The 17,314-nt window shown below is 33.5% G+C and overlaps 1 protein-coding gene across 1 annotated transcript; it reads right to left on the bottom strand.

Moving 5' to 3' along the window:
- Window positions 1-883: 883 nt before the first annotated feature.
- On the bottom strand, window positions 884-17,052 carry LOC112000169 (WAT1-related protein At5g07050; the record flags this gene model as incomplete). The annotated part of the gene is made up of 7 exons (XM_065776119.1): window positions 884-1,347; window positions 1,490-1,641; window positions 1,754-1,912; window positions 13,784-14,024; window positions 14,268-14,384; window positions 14,857-14,919; window positions 16,934-17,052. Coding segments are annotated over 7 exons (975 nt in total), but the record flags the coding sequence as incomplete, so codon positions are not given.
- Window positions 17,053-17,314: the final 262 nt, after the last annotated feature.

A 17,314-nucleotide genomic window follows, 5' to 3' on the forward strand; every position in this document is an offset into this window, starting at 1 on the left:
TTCCATTAAAATTAGAACGTACAACCCTACTACTTATTTCATTCAACTCATACGGAGTTCAATTTGACTAAAATTATGGAGAGATATTAGACCAATGTGTGAATGGCAGATGACTATAATGTACTCTCCTCCTCTAACTCCCTTTATTCCAAACATATTATTTTCTTTTAGGTGTTGTATCTTATTTCTGCAATTATTGAAATCAACTATAATTATGTTCAAAAAAAGAAAATAACTATAATTAACCAATATAACTTCATTATCAAATTTAATATCTTAGAAAAGATAAAACTATATTTACTGTATTTATCCGTAAAATTATATAGGTGAATTTAATTGGAAAACCAAAATAAACCATTTAAGGAGCAGTACTATGTTCTCTCCTTTTAATTAATGTAATTCAAACTATTAATTACTAAATAAAAGACAATAAATTAATCTTATATGTTTTTCGATTGTGTACAAAACCAAATCGACCTAATACTGAATGCAAATTCTACATTGATTCCACTTGCACTTTAACAGAGGCTAGTGCTTTTTGAATGTTCTCAATGGAAATTATTTTTTATATATAGTGGTTCAGTCCCATAAAATAAAAAATAAAAAATAAAAGCTATATAAACTTCAGGGCACCATACACAGGCCAAAATAGAGTAATTATAGTTTTAGGTTCTAAATATTTAGTCTTAAATGTTTAGGTTCTAATTTTATTGTATGTTGGCAAAATGAGAACAAAAAAATGTCTAGTATAAGATCTCTTAGAAGTGTTTTAGACATTGCTCAAATTGATATAAGTCAAGATTAAAAAACATACAAGTTACAGAAAGAAGAATTTAGAAACTGTCAAACTCAACTGATCGAGAGAGACTTTCAACTAATCAAATTGCGATTTGTAGAATTTTAATTGAAGTCCAACCGCCCGTGAAACATTTAGGGTTTGTGTCCAACATTGGTAGGTATAAAAACAAAACACTAATACACGTTTTTCAAGTCTTTAGAGTTACTCCTGTGAGATCCGTGAGATTCTGTAATCTTCTAACTTTACAAATACCTACTGGAGATCAAATCCATATTGCTAATACTACTAGAGTAAAGTTGCCGCTAAGCCTTCAGCTATCAAATGTACTAAAGATCAAAGCATGAGTAACTATCCTAGGCCCCACTACTTATTTCATTCAACTCATACAGACTTCATTATGTACTCATCAACGTTCGTTACAATTTTATAATTTGATCTCAATAGTTTGCCCATACCTTCCACGTTCAGTGTGTTTCTTCTTTCTCTCACTTTCTTTTCCCCATAGAGTCATGTACAAACCAAGAATGATCAACATAGCTCCTAAGATACTGCAAATGTTTGAAAATAGAAATAAATCAGAATCTACCATTCACATTCCTTTGAAAGAAAAGAGAAAAGGCTTGTAAAAAATAAAAAATAAAAAAATCTCAAACAACTGGGGAAGTGATCCAAGCAAGTAAATGTATATACCTTCCCAAGTGCAATGCCTCTCTTAAAATTAGTAGTCCCATAATAGCTGTAAGTAGAGTACTCAATGGTCTAAATGCTGTCATGAAAACTGGACCTTTTCTTTGTGAAACTAATGTTTGAAGATAATACGTAATTCCATATATTGCAACTCCCTATAAAATGTGACATTTACATAACAGCTTAAATTATGTATCAAAACTATGTACAATATATAATTCCATATAGTCGAATTCCTTGAAAAATGGGTATTGTTCTAGAACTCACACTATAAATGGGAGCAAGAAGGGTGATGTTCCATGACAACCTCCAAGAGGAAAGTTTATGATCAAAAATTGCTGCCATGATTGTTGAGAGTAACGTGCCTGATAAGCTTGTCAATGCTGTAAGAGCTAAAGGTGATGGGTACTCCTCTATTGTTTTAGCCTGGATTAGTCATCAGACATCAGTTAGTATCATCACAAAAAGTATAAACAATATATGGTTTCATACAACGTTATCCTCTAGCTAATGCAAACAAGGCAGGGAAACATAAAAATTGCACTGAGAGAAGGTAATCAAGAATGCTTAGGATTTAGGCTTGTGTGTGTTTGTTTCTTAAAAAAATAAAATAAAAAAATAAAACCCTAGGGAAATCAAAATTTGATTTTTAAAAAATGCTTTAATCGTTAAAAAAGAAAATAAAAATGGAGGTAATAGTTTTAGATTTTGGGAATACATGGTTCTTGAAAAATGGTATCAAAACTACTTATATGTGACTTTGAGTATTGTGTGGCTTTCGTTATAGTAGCAAATGCCTACCTTCAATTCATAAGAATTTCCAAAGTGTAAGTGGGGCAAATTGAAGTGGGTAGTGCCTATTACACACTGCCTATTACATACCACAACATACAAACATTTCAATTCAAAAAGTTTTGAACTAAAATTTCAATTAGAAAATAGACTAAGTTTTGATTCAGGATTAGACAATGACCTCATAAATAATAAATACTTTAATTAAATATATGACTCTCGACTTATTAAATTTTGAGAACAGTTACTCTTAAAAATACTTCCTCGTTAAATAAAATGAAAAATAAATAAAAGAAAGAGGAAATAGGCCTATAAAGACTTCCTTACTGCAGGACCTTTCCAATTCAACAATGAAGAATGAAATGAAAGAATAGCTCATTTATAAGTAAATATATGGTTATAATCCTTGTTAATTTTTCAAAGGGTGACTAGTTTTGTCTTGAGAAAGAGTTTTTTGAAGTCCCACACTGAAATATAAGAAATAATGCTGTGTTGGGTTAAGATAGCTTGAACCCGATTAATTAATTTAATTACTCAAGTTGATTAATTAAGTTCAACTGCATGCAAATCATGATGGTACTAACAAATCACCAAAAATACTAAGTGCAGCAAAAAATAAATTGAACACGATGATTTATTGACAAATGGGAAAAACCTCACAAGGCAAAAACCCTACCAAATAATTTTAAAGTCACCACTCTCAAGAATTCACTAATTAACAATTAAGTGGTTACAAGTATAAGGAATCTTGCCAACTACGTTTGGCCTATCCCGAAATACCAACCTACAGTTGAACCTTCGCTCTAATACCCAATTGAACTTGATCTTGTAGTAGCCTTCTTTCCCTTGATGCACAAACCTCCAATTTGTGACTAACATTTTGCACAAATCCCAAGTACATGACTAACTCTAGCAACTTGAATAGATGTTGTGGCTGCAAAATTCTTCACTTCATCAACATTAAAGATTTGGAAACACTCGGTTACAAAACCTATGGTGTACAAACGCAATAGCTTCACACAGATAATATAAGTCTCTTGGTCTTTGTATCCTTATGTGACAGTCTTTAAAATAAGCCTTATATATGTCTAGGGTGGTGAGAAAAGATACCCCAAACAAATATACAAGACTGGGCTGAATTTTAGATCTGGAAATTCTGAAATCGTAATTCTCAATAGATCGAGCTACTGTCGAGCTATTTATTGAGCTTCACATTAAGTTTTGGTAGCAAACATCTGTCGAGCTATCTCTCGAGGCTTAATGAACAACTTTTATTAACTTGTTTCTTAGACCAATCTGCATATCTTTAATACTTGACTTGAACAATATGTTTCTTGAAGTACTAAACTCATCTTAGATCTTCCCAATTATAAGTAAAATGCATTTTATCAAAGCATTAGCCAATTACAACAAAATATGACATTAACATGCTATATGGAACAGGTTTGGGTCCAATGTACGAGAACACTCAACATTATTACTATTATTTTTTTAATGATTGGAATAATTCACCTTGTACAGATTTAAAAACAATAGTGATTGGATGCCAGTGATTTGGAATGTGGAGTGCCATTGATTTGGATTGTAACAATGTGTGCATTCGAATGTTGGGTCTCACATTAGACATGTATTAAGTTTTATTTATTTATTTATGGGAAGACTACTAATATTATTCAAAATGAGAAGCAATAATTATATCTCAAAAAAGAACTTGTTCTAAGAAACAAGGACTCTCTTCAATCTAAACAAAGAAATCAACAATGCTTAAGCACATTTTACCAGTAAATAGGCAGATCTATTACCTTGCCTATAAAGTTGACAAGATTAAACACACAACAAACTTACCTAATGAAATTGAATAATCCAATTCATGTCTAATAGTTTCGATCAGTTTCGTTGATACAATACACCAAGATCCCTTTAGACAAGTCTCATTGCACTAGGTATTGAAAACAACCCCATGATTCCAACCCTAAATTGGCTTAGCTATCCTCTAATTCTTAAGTCCTATAACTAGTTTCATGTAGCCAAAGTGGCCTTCAAAGATATCGAGGATCATTGTTGTGGGAAGCCAACCTGATGGCCACAATTGTCTTAGGAGTTTTGCTATTTTTGCTTCAATGTCGATGAGATTGTGATGGAAAGTTTTTTCCCCAATCACTTCTTTCAAACTCCCATTTCTCTCACAACCTTCAATCATTTCATCAAGCCCACCCTTTCTCTTCAGATTCACTTCCCCCTCACCCCACCCTCCTCCCTCTCTTCTTTGTTGTCATCATCGACATTGAAAGATAGTGAAATCAATTGTATTTGAGTGCTAAATTAAAATTGAAGTTTAGTTGATAACCTAAGCTTTTTTATTTATTTATCATTTTTGAGTTGCTAACTTCCTAGCCTAACATGATCGGGTCGTGTGGCAATTGATCCTAAACCCAATTAAATTTGTGAACACCCTTATGAGTTGATTTAGATTATTTAAGTGATTACATAGTGAAAGATCGGATTTGTGCTAAAACACAAGAACTTGTTCAGACCCCCAATTAAAAAATACGACTAGATTGCTTTACTCTTAGACTAAGTGCAGAACAAGAGTAAATAAGCGCAATGAACTGATAACACTACCCTAAGCCATATTTATCCATAATCAACAATAAAATGAAAGCTTAAAGAATAGGGAAAAGAAATGTAAACACAAGATAATATCGAGATGTATTATCGAAGAAGAAACTGAAGAACTTGGCGAAAAATCTCTTTGAAACCCTCCAATTTGAAATCGACCCACTAGAGAATAAAGTTAAAGTACACGAATAACAAAAGACCCTCCGAGCTTAGTCTACCCCATGTACTTGAATCCTCCAAACTCCTGCTACCAATTGACTTCTCAGAGCCTTGTCTTCTCTAGCTTTTTAGATCTCGCAATTCAACCCAATTGCATTCACCAATGAATGGCTTCTTCCAATGCTTCCCAGCAACACCAAAATATCTTTTTACACTCAGTATGGGTGTGGTAAGTATTTGGGCTAGAAACCTCTCAAAGATCTAGAAATTGAGAGGTAGGAGTTAAGGAAAACCACAAGAAAATGTGTAGATGATTGTGGGTATAACAATCTCTAACTCTCAAGTGTATTTTCTAAGGTTTCCTCTTTAAAAAGCATTCCTTACACTTTGTGGGTAACGAGGGACATCTACTTTCGCGGGTCCTTCGCGGGTTAGCCTTACCCATGTGTAAGCTTGAAATTTATCAACCATCTTGTTGGATTTATTCCGTACCAATTTGCTTGTAATTTAGCACTTAGTAACCCTGTATTTAGGTAGGATTCATGTAAGGGTGGTGTATGAAGAGAGTGTGAAGAATTGCTCATTTTTGTGCAAAGAAGCAGAGACTCGCGACTAGGACTCGCGACTGACTCGTGACTTGCAACCAGCCAAATGTTGTGCACGTGAGAAGCATGCAGGAAGGTGAAGGGTCACGCCAGCTGTCGCATTATAGGACAAAAGTCCTAGGCTGGCCAGGCCATTACCTCGCGACTTGAACTCGTGACTTGGATAAGTCGCGAGGCCAACCCGCCAACTTACCCTGTTTGGCAAAAACTGACTCTTCGTATTCCAAACACACACCACTATATATAGACCCTTTTACCCACGAAATCAAGAGAGCTTCGAGAGAGAATTTTGTGAGAGAAACCCTAGAGAAAAACAAGATTGTCTCATCCCCAATCTTCATTAAGAGACTCTTCAAATTCCTTTACTCTCTTCCTCTCCATTGATACATCCTTGAAAGGTTCTTAACCAAATCTTTTTCTCATCACATCCACGTCTGTGAGAAAGTTCATTTGGTGCTAAGGGAAGCAGTTTGGAAGGGACCAATGACTATTAGTTGATGCTATGGTGTATAGCAGAATCTGGTAAGCTAAAGAAGAAATAGCTTTGGCACAATCTCATTGAAGCAAGAAGCTTAGAGGGCTTAGGTACACCGGGTAAATTAGGCTTGGAAGGTCTTCTGTAGTTCATGTATCCCAACTACATTCTTTAATGGATTATTTACCGCTTGGAGAGCGGCAGAAAGGTTTTACGCCGAGGGCTTCAATTTCTTCTTCGATAACACATTGAGTGTTGTCCTTGTGTTTACATCTCTCTTCCTTTATCTTTGCTATTTATTTTATATTGTAGATGTGATTATATTTAGCTTAGATTGTTTATCAATTCTGTATTTGGCTTATGTTCATGTTCCGCACATTAATTGTTTGATAATAATCTTGAATTGATATTTTGTAATTTGGGGTCTAAACATTCAAAGGTGTTTTACACACATTTTGAACTTTCAATTGGTATCAGAGCAGGTGCGCTTGTTATGGTTTAAATACCTAAGTGTGATCCTTGACCCCTTGTGCTATTTGCCATGGATTGTGTTTTGTATGCCTCTTGTTATGATTTGGTTAATGATGAGTGTAACATGCCACGTGTTTGTGAAAATGCCTCTATGAATGATAATCCTCGTAATTGTGATGCTATGTTACATGAATCTTTGGATGTTATTGATATTCCAAATGACAAACTCTTGAAGAAAAATGCTAAGAAGTTTCAAAAGAATTTGAGCAAGTTATTTTGTGAAAATGATGATTTGATTGCTAAACTCAATGAATCCAACAAATTGATTGAGAAATATAAAAAACTTGTTGAAATTTCTCTTGAAAAGCTGAAAAAGTTTGAATGTTTAAATATGGACTTGGATACTAAACTTGTTTTTTCTAACAAACTTGTTGATGATCTTAAATATGAAAATGAATCTCTTAAGATGCATGTCAAGTGTTTGATTGCTGAACCTATTGCTGAAATGGATGATAATATATGTTGCAATCATGTTGTGGTATCCGATTTTGTGCCTAATGTGTGTTCTACCTCTAAGGACAAATTGGTGTACATTCCTCCACATAAAAGAAACCAAAAGATGGAGAGAAAGGCTATTAAGTCAAAGCCTCCATTTAGGTCTCGACCTAAGGCTTTGGATGGATCTAAGTTTGTTTTAACTTACCACCATTGTGGTGTGATTGGTCATATAAGACCTCAATGTCATAAGTTGAAGAGAGAACAAAAGCATGTTGCTAGATCCCTTCCCAAAAGGCCTAGTGGACCTAAACACATTGTTTGTCATCATTATGGTGTCTTTGGTCATCTAAGACCTCAATACTCTAAGTTTCATGCTTTTGAAAGAATCAAAAGAAAAGAGAAACTTGAGCTTTTTGGAAGTTGTGCTAAAAAGAGTAAACCGGATTTGAGTGAAAATAGCATGTTGTTAAAGAAAATATTTAATGCTCTTAACTCCTTGACTATGTGCATCTCCGGTTCTCATTCTTCCAACCCTTGTCTCACTTCTCTTGAGACACTCATTCCAAACAATCATTCCGTTTGGATGAGAAAGGGTTCATATGGTTGAGCTTTTGCTTTTTTAATCCTTGATCTAATTCTTTCGATCTTTGTAGGACCCTTCATGCATTAGATGTCATATCTTCATGCATTTGTGCATCTTGCATTTTTTTGTATGCATTATTTTGTTTTTTATCTTACTTTTATGTTTCAGTTTTGTGTAAGTAAAAATCCAAAACCATATAAAAAGTGAAAAATTCAAAAGTTTGATCGTATATATTTGAGCACATATCACATGTGAGTTTTGCCTTATACCTTTGTACTTATGGTTTTGTACATTTACGAGCTTAACTTGTTCTTTATGCACTTATTTTTGTGAGAAAAATCTTGACATCTATGTGTGATTGTTGTAAATCGATCTTCAAGCTTGTCATGAATGATTTGTCAATAGTCATGTTGGTTTTGATACATACGTAGACTTGTACCTATATATCTTCCCACTATTTTATTTTTATTACTTAAAGAGCTCAACAAATGTAAATCTCAAAATAAAAAGAGATAATGAGCTACAAAAACCGTCACACATACTAGTATTTGACTAGGAAAAAGAAAAAACGACTTTTATAAAAATATATGATGCCCAAAAAGGTCAAAAGCTTATTCATCAAATTGAAATATCAAAAAATTTTAGGCATCAATCTCAAAATGAGATGTATTTATTCAAAATGATCAAATGTTATGATTTGTAAAGAAGCCAAATGAAAAGCTTCAAATATATGTAATTATTTTCTTGTGGGAGGTCATATATGTTCATTTCTATAATGGAGATAGACCACTTGACTTAGTACTAATTGTGTATGACTTGATTGAATTGATCATTAAAGTTTCATTCTACACTAAGAACTATTCTACACTTGATACGCACACACAACACACATGTCTAATGCTCAATGAATGCTTTATTTATTTGTTTGATTGTACTTGTTTAAATGTGATGTGTGTGTGCTCAACTATATATGGGTTAATCCAAAAAGATTTTTGACTCTTTGTGTTCATGTTTAATGCTTACATTGTTTTTCAGTATTTAAACATGTTTTGTGTTGAAAAACAGGTGTCAGAGTTTTTCACGACTCACTCACAACTCGCTCACGACTCGCTCGCGACTTACTCACAACTCACTCGCGACTTACTCACAACTCGCCAGTTGCCAACCCCAGTCGCGAGTTTCATTCAAAAGCTTTGGTGACTCACTCGCGACTCGTGAAATTTTCATGACTAAACTTCGCGACTCGCCCAGTCACAAAACGCCCAAAAACATCTTTTTAAAGGGCTTTTCTTGGGAAACCTGTTTTAAACCTCTCCCATCCTCTGTTAAACGCCTCTTTCATTTTTTTTACATCAAAACTCAATCAATTTGAATGGTTTTTCATTCCATTAACATCTCTAAGGTAATTATGAACTCTTTTCATTGTTTTTGATCCTTAGACTTTGTTTTGGAGAGTTTTGTGCTCTTAGTTGAGTTTTTCATCATAGGGGTTGGTAAAAATTTTTTTTTTTGGTCATATTTTTGTATGGGATTGGTTTCTTTTAATGATTTGCTTTGGATGTTGGCCCATTGTGGCAAAAAGAACATGTTTTGAGGGTGGATTTCATATTGTTCATGCATTGTTTCTCATTGTTGTTCATAGTGTGCATGCTAAGTGTTTGATAAAATGCCTCTTAGGCATTTTCTCACTTGTTTGGACTCCAATGAGTATCAAACTTTGGGGTTTCTCATATTTCCTCATTAGGAACATGTTTGGTTCATTGGTTGTGTATTTAACACACCTTACCCCACATGTGCATTTTTCATGCATTGGTCATGCATTACACATAGCCACCTCTTGCACAAACCTTGCTACCCTTGTCATGCATTGGTTCATACATTGTTTCTTCATCCTAGCATGTCATGTCTTAGTATTGAGCTTCATTTTCTCATTCATCTTGCACCCATCATGCATCATTATCATTGTTCATACTTTCATCTCTTGCCTTCATTTCTCCTTGACCCTTTGTTTATTCTTGACAAAAGGGGGGAGAGCATACTCTAAAAAGTATAGCGGAGAGTTTTTGTCATTTCTATATGACCCTTGTGCACATTCTTAGGGGGAGAAATTCTATTTCTCATGCACACTTGTAGGGGGAGAGATATTCCATAAGGGAGATGCATATACCAAGGGGAAGAAGACATTGTGCTAATAAGAAAACTTTGTCTAGGTGTTTAGTGTTTGATCAAGTTGCTCACATGTTTCACATCATATTTTTTATCACAATTTTACTTGTTACATTATACTTGTCTATTTATTACTTACTTTACCTTGAGGGTCTAATGTGTTTTGTACAAGTGTTTCAAGTTACAAGCATATATGTTCCAAGTTCATCACAACTTCTATGATTCATGATAGGGGGAGTGATATGATAAAGGAAGTACTTTTTATTGTTTGTACCTGGTATCTTTGTAGGTTTTTAAGGTTTCTGTTTATGTTTTGTACCCATATTGCTTTTGTAAGCTTTTAGGGTTTATTTCTATGCACCTTGTAGGCTTTATGGTGTGTACCTTGCTTTATGCAGCATTTGTGCTTTGTTAAATCAGTACTTCTAACTAAATGTTATGTATTTCCTTCTAAGTACTCTCACTCTTATGCCCTTGTAGGATATTTCCTAGATGCACATACTTCTTGTACTGTGCATTGATTGAGCGTTGGTCATTCAAGTGATTCGCTTTATGTTTGTCAACTTGAATGTCCAGATGTTCATTCCTAGTGTGAATGAGCATTGTGATCACTTGTTTATAGTGATTGCTTGTTTTGGTTTTGCCATGGTTTATTGTTTTATTCCATTGTGATTGATCGCACTGTGCTTGCTCCATATACTTTATAAGTTTTTTGCATACAATGAACTTATTGTATTGTTGTGTTTTAGGAGTTCTTGTTCTTATGGTTCAAAAACTTCACAAATTCTAGAGTTGGGTGTGAGTGAGTTTTCCAACTGTTCCTAACTCACGTGTTAAGTCTAGAGTTTGTTTAAGAGTTTTGTCACGGAATAGCCAAAGGGGAAGATTGTAAGGTTGAAATTTATCAATCATCTTGTTGGTTTTATTCCGTGCTAATTTGCTTATAATTTAGCACTTAGTAACCCTATATTTAGGTGGGATTCATGTAAGGGTAGTGTGTGAAAAGAGTGTGAAGAATTGCTCATCTTTGTGCAAAGAAGCAGAGACTCGCGACTAACTCGCGGCTTGCAAGCCGCCAAATACTGTGCACGAAAGAAGCATTCAGGAAGGTGAAGGGTCATGCCAGCTGTCGCACTACAGGACAAAAATCACAGGCTGGACAGGCCGTTACGTCTCGACTTGAACTCGCGACTTAGGCAAGCTACAAGGCCAAGCTGCCAACTTACCCTGTTTGGCAAAAACTGGTTCTTTGTATTCCAAAGACACACCACTATATATAGACCCTTATACTCATGAAATCAAAAGAGTTTCAGAGAAAGAATTTTGTGAGAGAAACCCTAGAGAAAAATAAGATTGCCTCATCTCCAATCTTCACTAAGAGACTCTTCAAATTTCTCTACTCTCTTCCTCTCCATTGATACATCCTTGAGAGGTTTTTGACCAAATACTTTTCTCATCACACCCACGTCCGTGAGATGGTTCATTTAGTGCTAAGGGAAGCAGTTTGGAAGGGACCAATGACTATTGGTTGATGCTATGGTGTCTAGTGGAATCCGGTAAACTAAAAAAAAAAAAGGTTATGTGCAACCTCGTTGGAGCAAGAAGCTTGGAGGGCTTAGGTACACTGGGTAGATTAGGCTTGGAGGGTCTTCTACTATTCATATATCTCAACTACATTATTTAGTGGATTATTTACTGCTTGGAGGGCGGCAGAGAGGTTTTACACCGAGGGTTTCAGTATCCTCTTCGATAACACATCGAGTGTTGTCCTTGTGTTTGCATCTCTCTTCCTTTATCTTTGCCATTTATTTTATATTGTAGATGTGATTATATTTGGCTTAGATTGTTTATTAATTCTGTGTTTCGAGGGCTTCGGTTTCCTCTTTGATAACACATCGAGTGTTGTCCTTGTGTTTGCATCTCTCTTCCGTTATCTTTGCCATTTATTTTATATTGTGGATGTGATTATGTTTGGCTTAGATTGTTTATCAATTCTGTGTTTTGAGGGCTTTGGTTTCCTCTTCGATAACACATCGAGTATCGTCCTTGTGTTTGCATCTCTCTTCCTTTATCTTTGCCATTTATTTTATATTGTGAATGTGATTATATTTGGCTTAGATTGTTTATCAATTCTGTGTTTGGCTTATGTTCATGTTCCGCATATTAATTGTTTGATAATAATCTTGAATTGATATTTTGTAATTTGGGGTCTAAATGTTCAAAGGTGTTTTACACACATTTTGAACTTTCAACGTGAAACAGTCACGAAAATGACAGCCTAGCACGACTCTTCATCTTCCAGTCATGTGCTTTACACATGGCTTTTTCGTGGGTTGCTTCTTGCGAGCTACTAGTGAGCCAATCGTGAAATCCACTTGTTCATCTTTTGAACCATGATTCTTCACCAATCTCTCACACTGATCCTTTACAATTAAACTCACATACATACAGGAAAAATGATTGAAGAAATTACAATAAAATTTGGCACAGAATTAAAGCCAACACAACATAGTTGGAAATCACAACTTTACACAAGGAACTTGAAAGCTCAATAGTGTAAAACACTATAGCTTATTTAGACCCTTAATTTTAAACTTATAGCTAAATTGGTTTTACTCTACTTAACTAAGTACGAAATAAGAGTAAATGAAACACAAAAAACTAGAACTACTCTCTAGTGCATAAACATAAACAATAAAAAATAAATGTAAAGCACAAAGTGTAAAGGAAAAGAGATGCAAACACGAGATAACACTGAGATGTGTTATTGAAGAAGAAACCAACGTACTTGGCGAAATACCTCTCTGCAGTCCTCCAAGCCAAAATGATCCACTAGTGAATAAAGTTGGAGTACAAGGATATCAAAAAGACTCTCCATGCCTAATTTACTCAATGTACTTGAACCCTCCAAGTTTTAGCTCCCAATGGGCTTCACCGAGTCATGTCTTCACTAGTTATCCCCGCAATTAGCTCCAAGTTGCATTTGCCAATCAATGGCTTCTTTCAATACTTCCCACACGTACCAAAACTTCTCTCAACACTTAGATTGAGTGAGGTAAGTGTTTGGGCTAAGAACCTCTCAAGGATTTGTAATTAGAGAGGTAAGAGTAGAGGAAAACTAAGAGAAATTGTTTAGATAATTGTTGGGTTTAAAATTTCTAACTCTTAAGGGTATTTCTAGGGTTTTCTCTCTAAAAATCTCTTTACAATTTTGTGGGTAATGAGGGCTTATATAGTATAGGTAAAGAAGTGAGGAAAGCACACTTTAAAATCATCTAAGCAATGAGTTTCGTAAGTCATTTGTGAGTTGTTCCAGTCGCAAAATGACTTGTGAAATGCTTCCTAGCACTTGACTATTTAGCTTCTAGCATGTGCTTCTTGTGTGGCCTTTTGCAAGTTGTCAACTTGCAAGCAAGTCTCGCACTTCACTATTCTTCACAAATTTTCACCAAACTCTCACACTCAACCCTTACATTAAATCCCACAAACATACAGGGAAATGATTTACTAAATAGAATCAAATTTGACACGGAATAAAAGCCATTAGAACATAGTTGAAAATCATAACTTTACAGAACTCTAATTGTAATTAGTCATTTATGGGTGTTGCATAGATCGATCTAGCATCTTCTTAGATTTGTGTGTCTTTTTCTTTTGTTGGGGGGACCATAATTTTACTCTACAACCAATCTAAAAATAATCCCACGATGTGTGACATCGAAGGCCATAAAAAATTTGAGTGTGTCTTCCTCATCACCAATTGGTTTTGTGATAAAATGAAACAGCTCACGGTTCTACAGTCTTGTTTATTTTTTATCTTCATTTTCGGTGCTCCCTTCCAATAACTTTAAAGGGTAGAAAACAATAAACCCTAACATAGTAGATAACAAGAAAGCTATTTTAATTGCTGGATAATGATTTTTGATCACCTGTAAGATGTAGAATGCTGAGTAAGAAAGGATTGAAATGACAAGCATGAAGGATCCCTTTAGCCAATTTTTGTCCAAGGATGCTTTTGAAGTGAAGGTTTGATGCGAGTGTTGGGTATGTAGTACTGAAACCACAACGATACCCTTGTATAGGGTCATTAGTGTAGCACCAGCAAATGCAACAACTGTTCCGACTATCTTTGCTTGCGCACCACGTTGGGAAATGTCTAATTTCTCCATCCTGAATTCATAAAAAATAAGCATAACTTCTTTAAATGAGTTATTCCATTGTCTCTGACTATGAGTGATATATTATAGACCCGAGGGTCCAAAAGTCCACTATATTACGTAGCCCAGATGCTAATTGTTTAACCTGTACAGGATCCCTAATTTTACTAAATTTACTTATCGTCAGTTTAGGGTATTCTTCACAACAAAGCAGTATCTCACACAAAGGAGATACATAAAAGTGATTGATCCATACCTGCACAAGATTGCTAAGAGAAAGGTAATCGATGGAAGTAAGTTGCCAGCAGCGGCTGTAAAAGTTGATGATGTGTATTCGAGTCCGGCATAGTAAAGTGTTGTGGCTAACACTGCTCTAAATTATTAACAAAGAAAGTCCTGAGTTAGTTAGGAATAATGATATGCACAAACTATTTTACAATATTTTTACAAATTATTGTTGTGTCTAATTTCTTACTAGTTCTCATCTGAGCCCATTACAAATTTTTTTTTTTTTTCATTACCAATAACCACTCACTACGTCAACAATTTGTAAATTTTTATGTAAAAAAGTTTGCATCACAAGCATTTCCATTTGGCCTTAATTGGGTAATACCTAGAAACAATACCTTCTTCTTAATAAGTTAAATTACAAAACTTTGTTATAAGAACCAATAAAGTACAAATAATGTTATCTTTTGTGAATACAGTTAAATTCAATATGGTTATATGTTTGACTATAATGAAAATTAAACCTAATGTATTGCTTACCTAAATTTTACCCATTGCCATTTGAAAGAAAAGTAGACTTGGACACTGAATGACTCATTTGTAGACAATTTACTCACCCTAGTAAACCCAGGAAAAAGATATTGCGCAAGATTGGAATGCTAAATTTGTTGTGATTATCCCTGCCAAAGAAATTCTAAATGGTTAGTAGCAATTCAAGCGTATTTTGTCTTTTAATTTGCATTTCACTGAAAAAGTAAAATTCTGTTCAAATAAATTACAACTAATTTAAATATTTAAATATTTATATGATCAAATTTTAAATAAATTTAACTATGTTTTTATGAGTTAGATCGAAATAATACACACTTTATCAGTTTTAGAATAAGTTGGTAACATGTGAATCTTTTCAAGAAATGCTTAATTTTGAGCACATACGTTATTTATATCTAAAATCTTCTTTTGATAAATTGTTATCAATAATTTTCAATAGAAAGGCCATGGTTCAAATATATTTGTTTTAGTTTTAGCATAATAAGTTGGAAAGTTTAGTTATATTACTGAAGACATCAATTGGAACATACTATGAACACTACAACTATTTATAGTCACTTTACTCATTGCCTTTTCTATTTTCTGTAATTAAAGCTAAATATAATTATAATTTTTTAAATATTTATTTTGATTTAGTTTTACATTTATTGGTTGAGAATTCATGCCGTTTTACAAACAATTGCAACTTATAAATCACCTTCTTTCGTTGTGTTATTAATCCCAATAGCGACACAACTTAGACTTTGCTAGCTGGGACGGAAGAAATTATTTGTTTTTTAATTTAAATATTTGCTAAAAAATTTATTGTAAATTAAAATTACAAATAATTTCTGTCATGATCTTATTTTATCTTTTGATTATAGAATTTGAAGGGAGAGAATGAAGAATGGAAAGGGAATACAAGTAAATAAATATACACACAAACAATAGCGGAGTTAGAAATTTTTATTTCCCCCCCCCCCCAAACACACACACACACACACACACACACACATTTATATATAATATATATATATATATAGACACACATGCTTTTTCTTATATATACACACACTTTTTTTTATTTTATAAGTTTTATATATATATATACACACACAACCCAAAAAAAAGAGCTAGTATTTTCAATCAAAATTATATTTGATGGTGATCTTTCATAGAATAAAATTCAATTTTCCATTTTTATTTTGAAATTCCTAAAAAAATTAATTTTAAATACAAATTATCAAATTTTATAGTAAAGTAAGTAAAAAATCATTCAATTCAACTAATGAAATTCTGAAAAATAAGAATAATTCATAACTTGGAGGAATAAGTTAAACTCCAAACATATTTGAAACTCTCTTTTTTTAATCCATTATGTGGCAACTAAAGACACATTTCATGTGTAATTTTAGTGATATGATTTTTTAATGAGTCAATAACTTGTTAATTGTCACATAACGAGTTGAAAAAGATAGATTCAGACATGTTTGATATCAAACTTTATCAAATANATAATAAATGATAGACACCATTATAGTGGTGGGAAAGATACTCCTATCTTTCACATAATGGTGTCTCTTAATGGTATCTTATACTCCATATCTTCTACTTTAAAGCATAAACGCTAAGAATTAGTTTTTTTATGAAGCCAACAATTACCTCTTGTATCTACTCCACGTAAGAATTTCTCACAGCATGTTAGACCCAATATATATATATATATATATATATAAAGATAAAGAATTTATATTATGTGCATTCTATAGGGTATAGATGTGAAGCTCATACTAAAGGTGTGCGGTGGTACACTACACATTTTCTATATTAATTACTTGAGCATCAAATTTTATGTTAAAAGAATATTATTTACTGTCATTCATAAATCATCTTATGTATATAAATTTAGAAGTTCAGAAAACAAGAAATTCAAAATACTTCCAAAACACGGAGCTTCATATTTATTTTCTTGTGTCACGTCTGTGATTTAATGAGCCAGAATCCATGGAAGTTGTTAATTGCAGAATTTGTAAGAAGCTAACAAGGTTATAAAACATGCACGAAAATATTTTAAAAGAAAAAAACAAAACGAAGAGAAGATTAAGATTGGCGCCAATATAATAAGAAATGACCGCCAAAAGAAGGGAAAAATTGGAAGGAAACCTTTCATAGAGAATGCAAGAACACCAGTAGTTAGAGCTCCAAAAGCTTGTCCATAGGGCACTAGCACATATCGACTGAAGCCTTTCTCTAGAGAGACCTTGACGACTATGATCAATCCAGCAGAAGAAATTGAATTATGCAGAGAATATATGGTGTCAATACATCAATTAATCTCTCTTTTTTCTCTTTCACTTCCGACTCTTGCACTCTCTTCCTGTTCTTCCATCTTTAACTCCATATTCACTTGCTCTAAAGCTATAACTCACTCTTTTTAAATCATAGTGGAGATAATGTAGAATAAATTATGGATAATATATATATTATATTATCTACATATTCCATAATTTATTCTACTATTATCTCCACTATGATTTAAAAAGA

This window comes from Quercus suber, unplaced genomic scaffold (assembly GCF_002906115.3).
Source record: "Quercus suber isolate HL8 unplaced genomic scaffold, Cork oak 2.0 scaffold_8, whole genome shotgun sequence".
Classification (NCBI taxonomy): Eukaryota; Viridiplantae; Streptophyta; class Magnoliopsida; order Fagales; family Fagaceae; genus Quercus; species Quercus suber.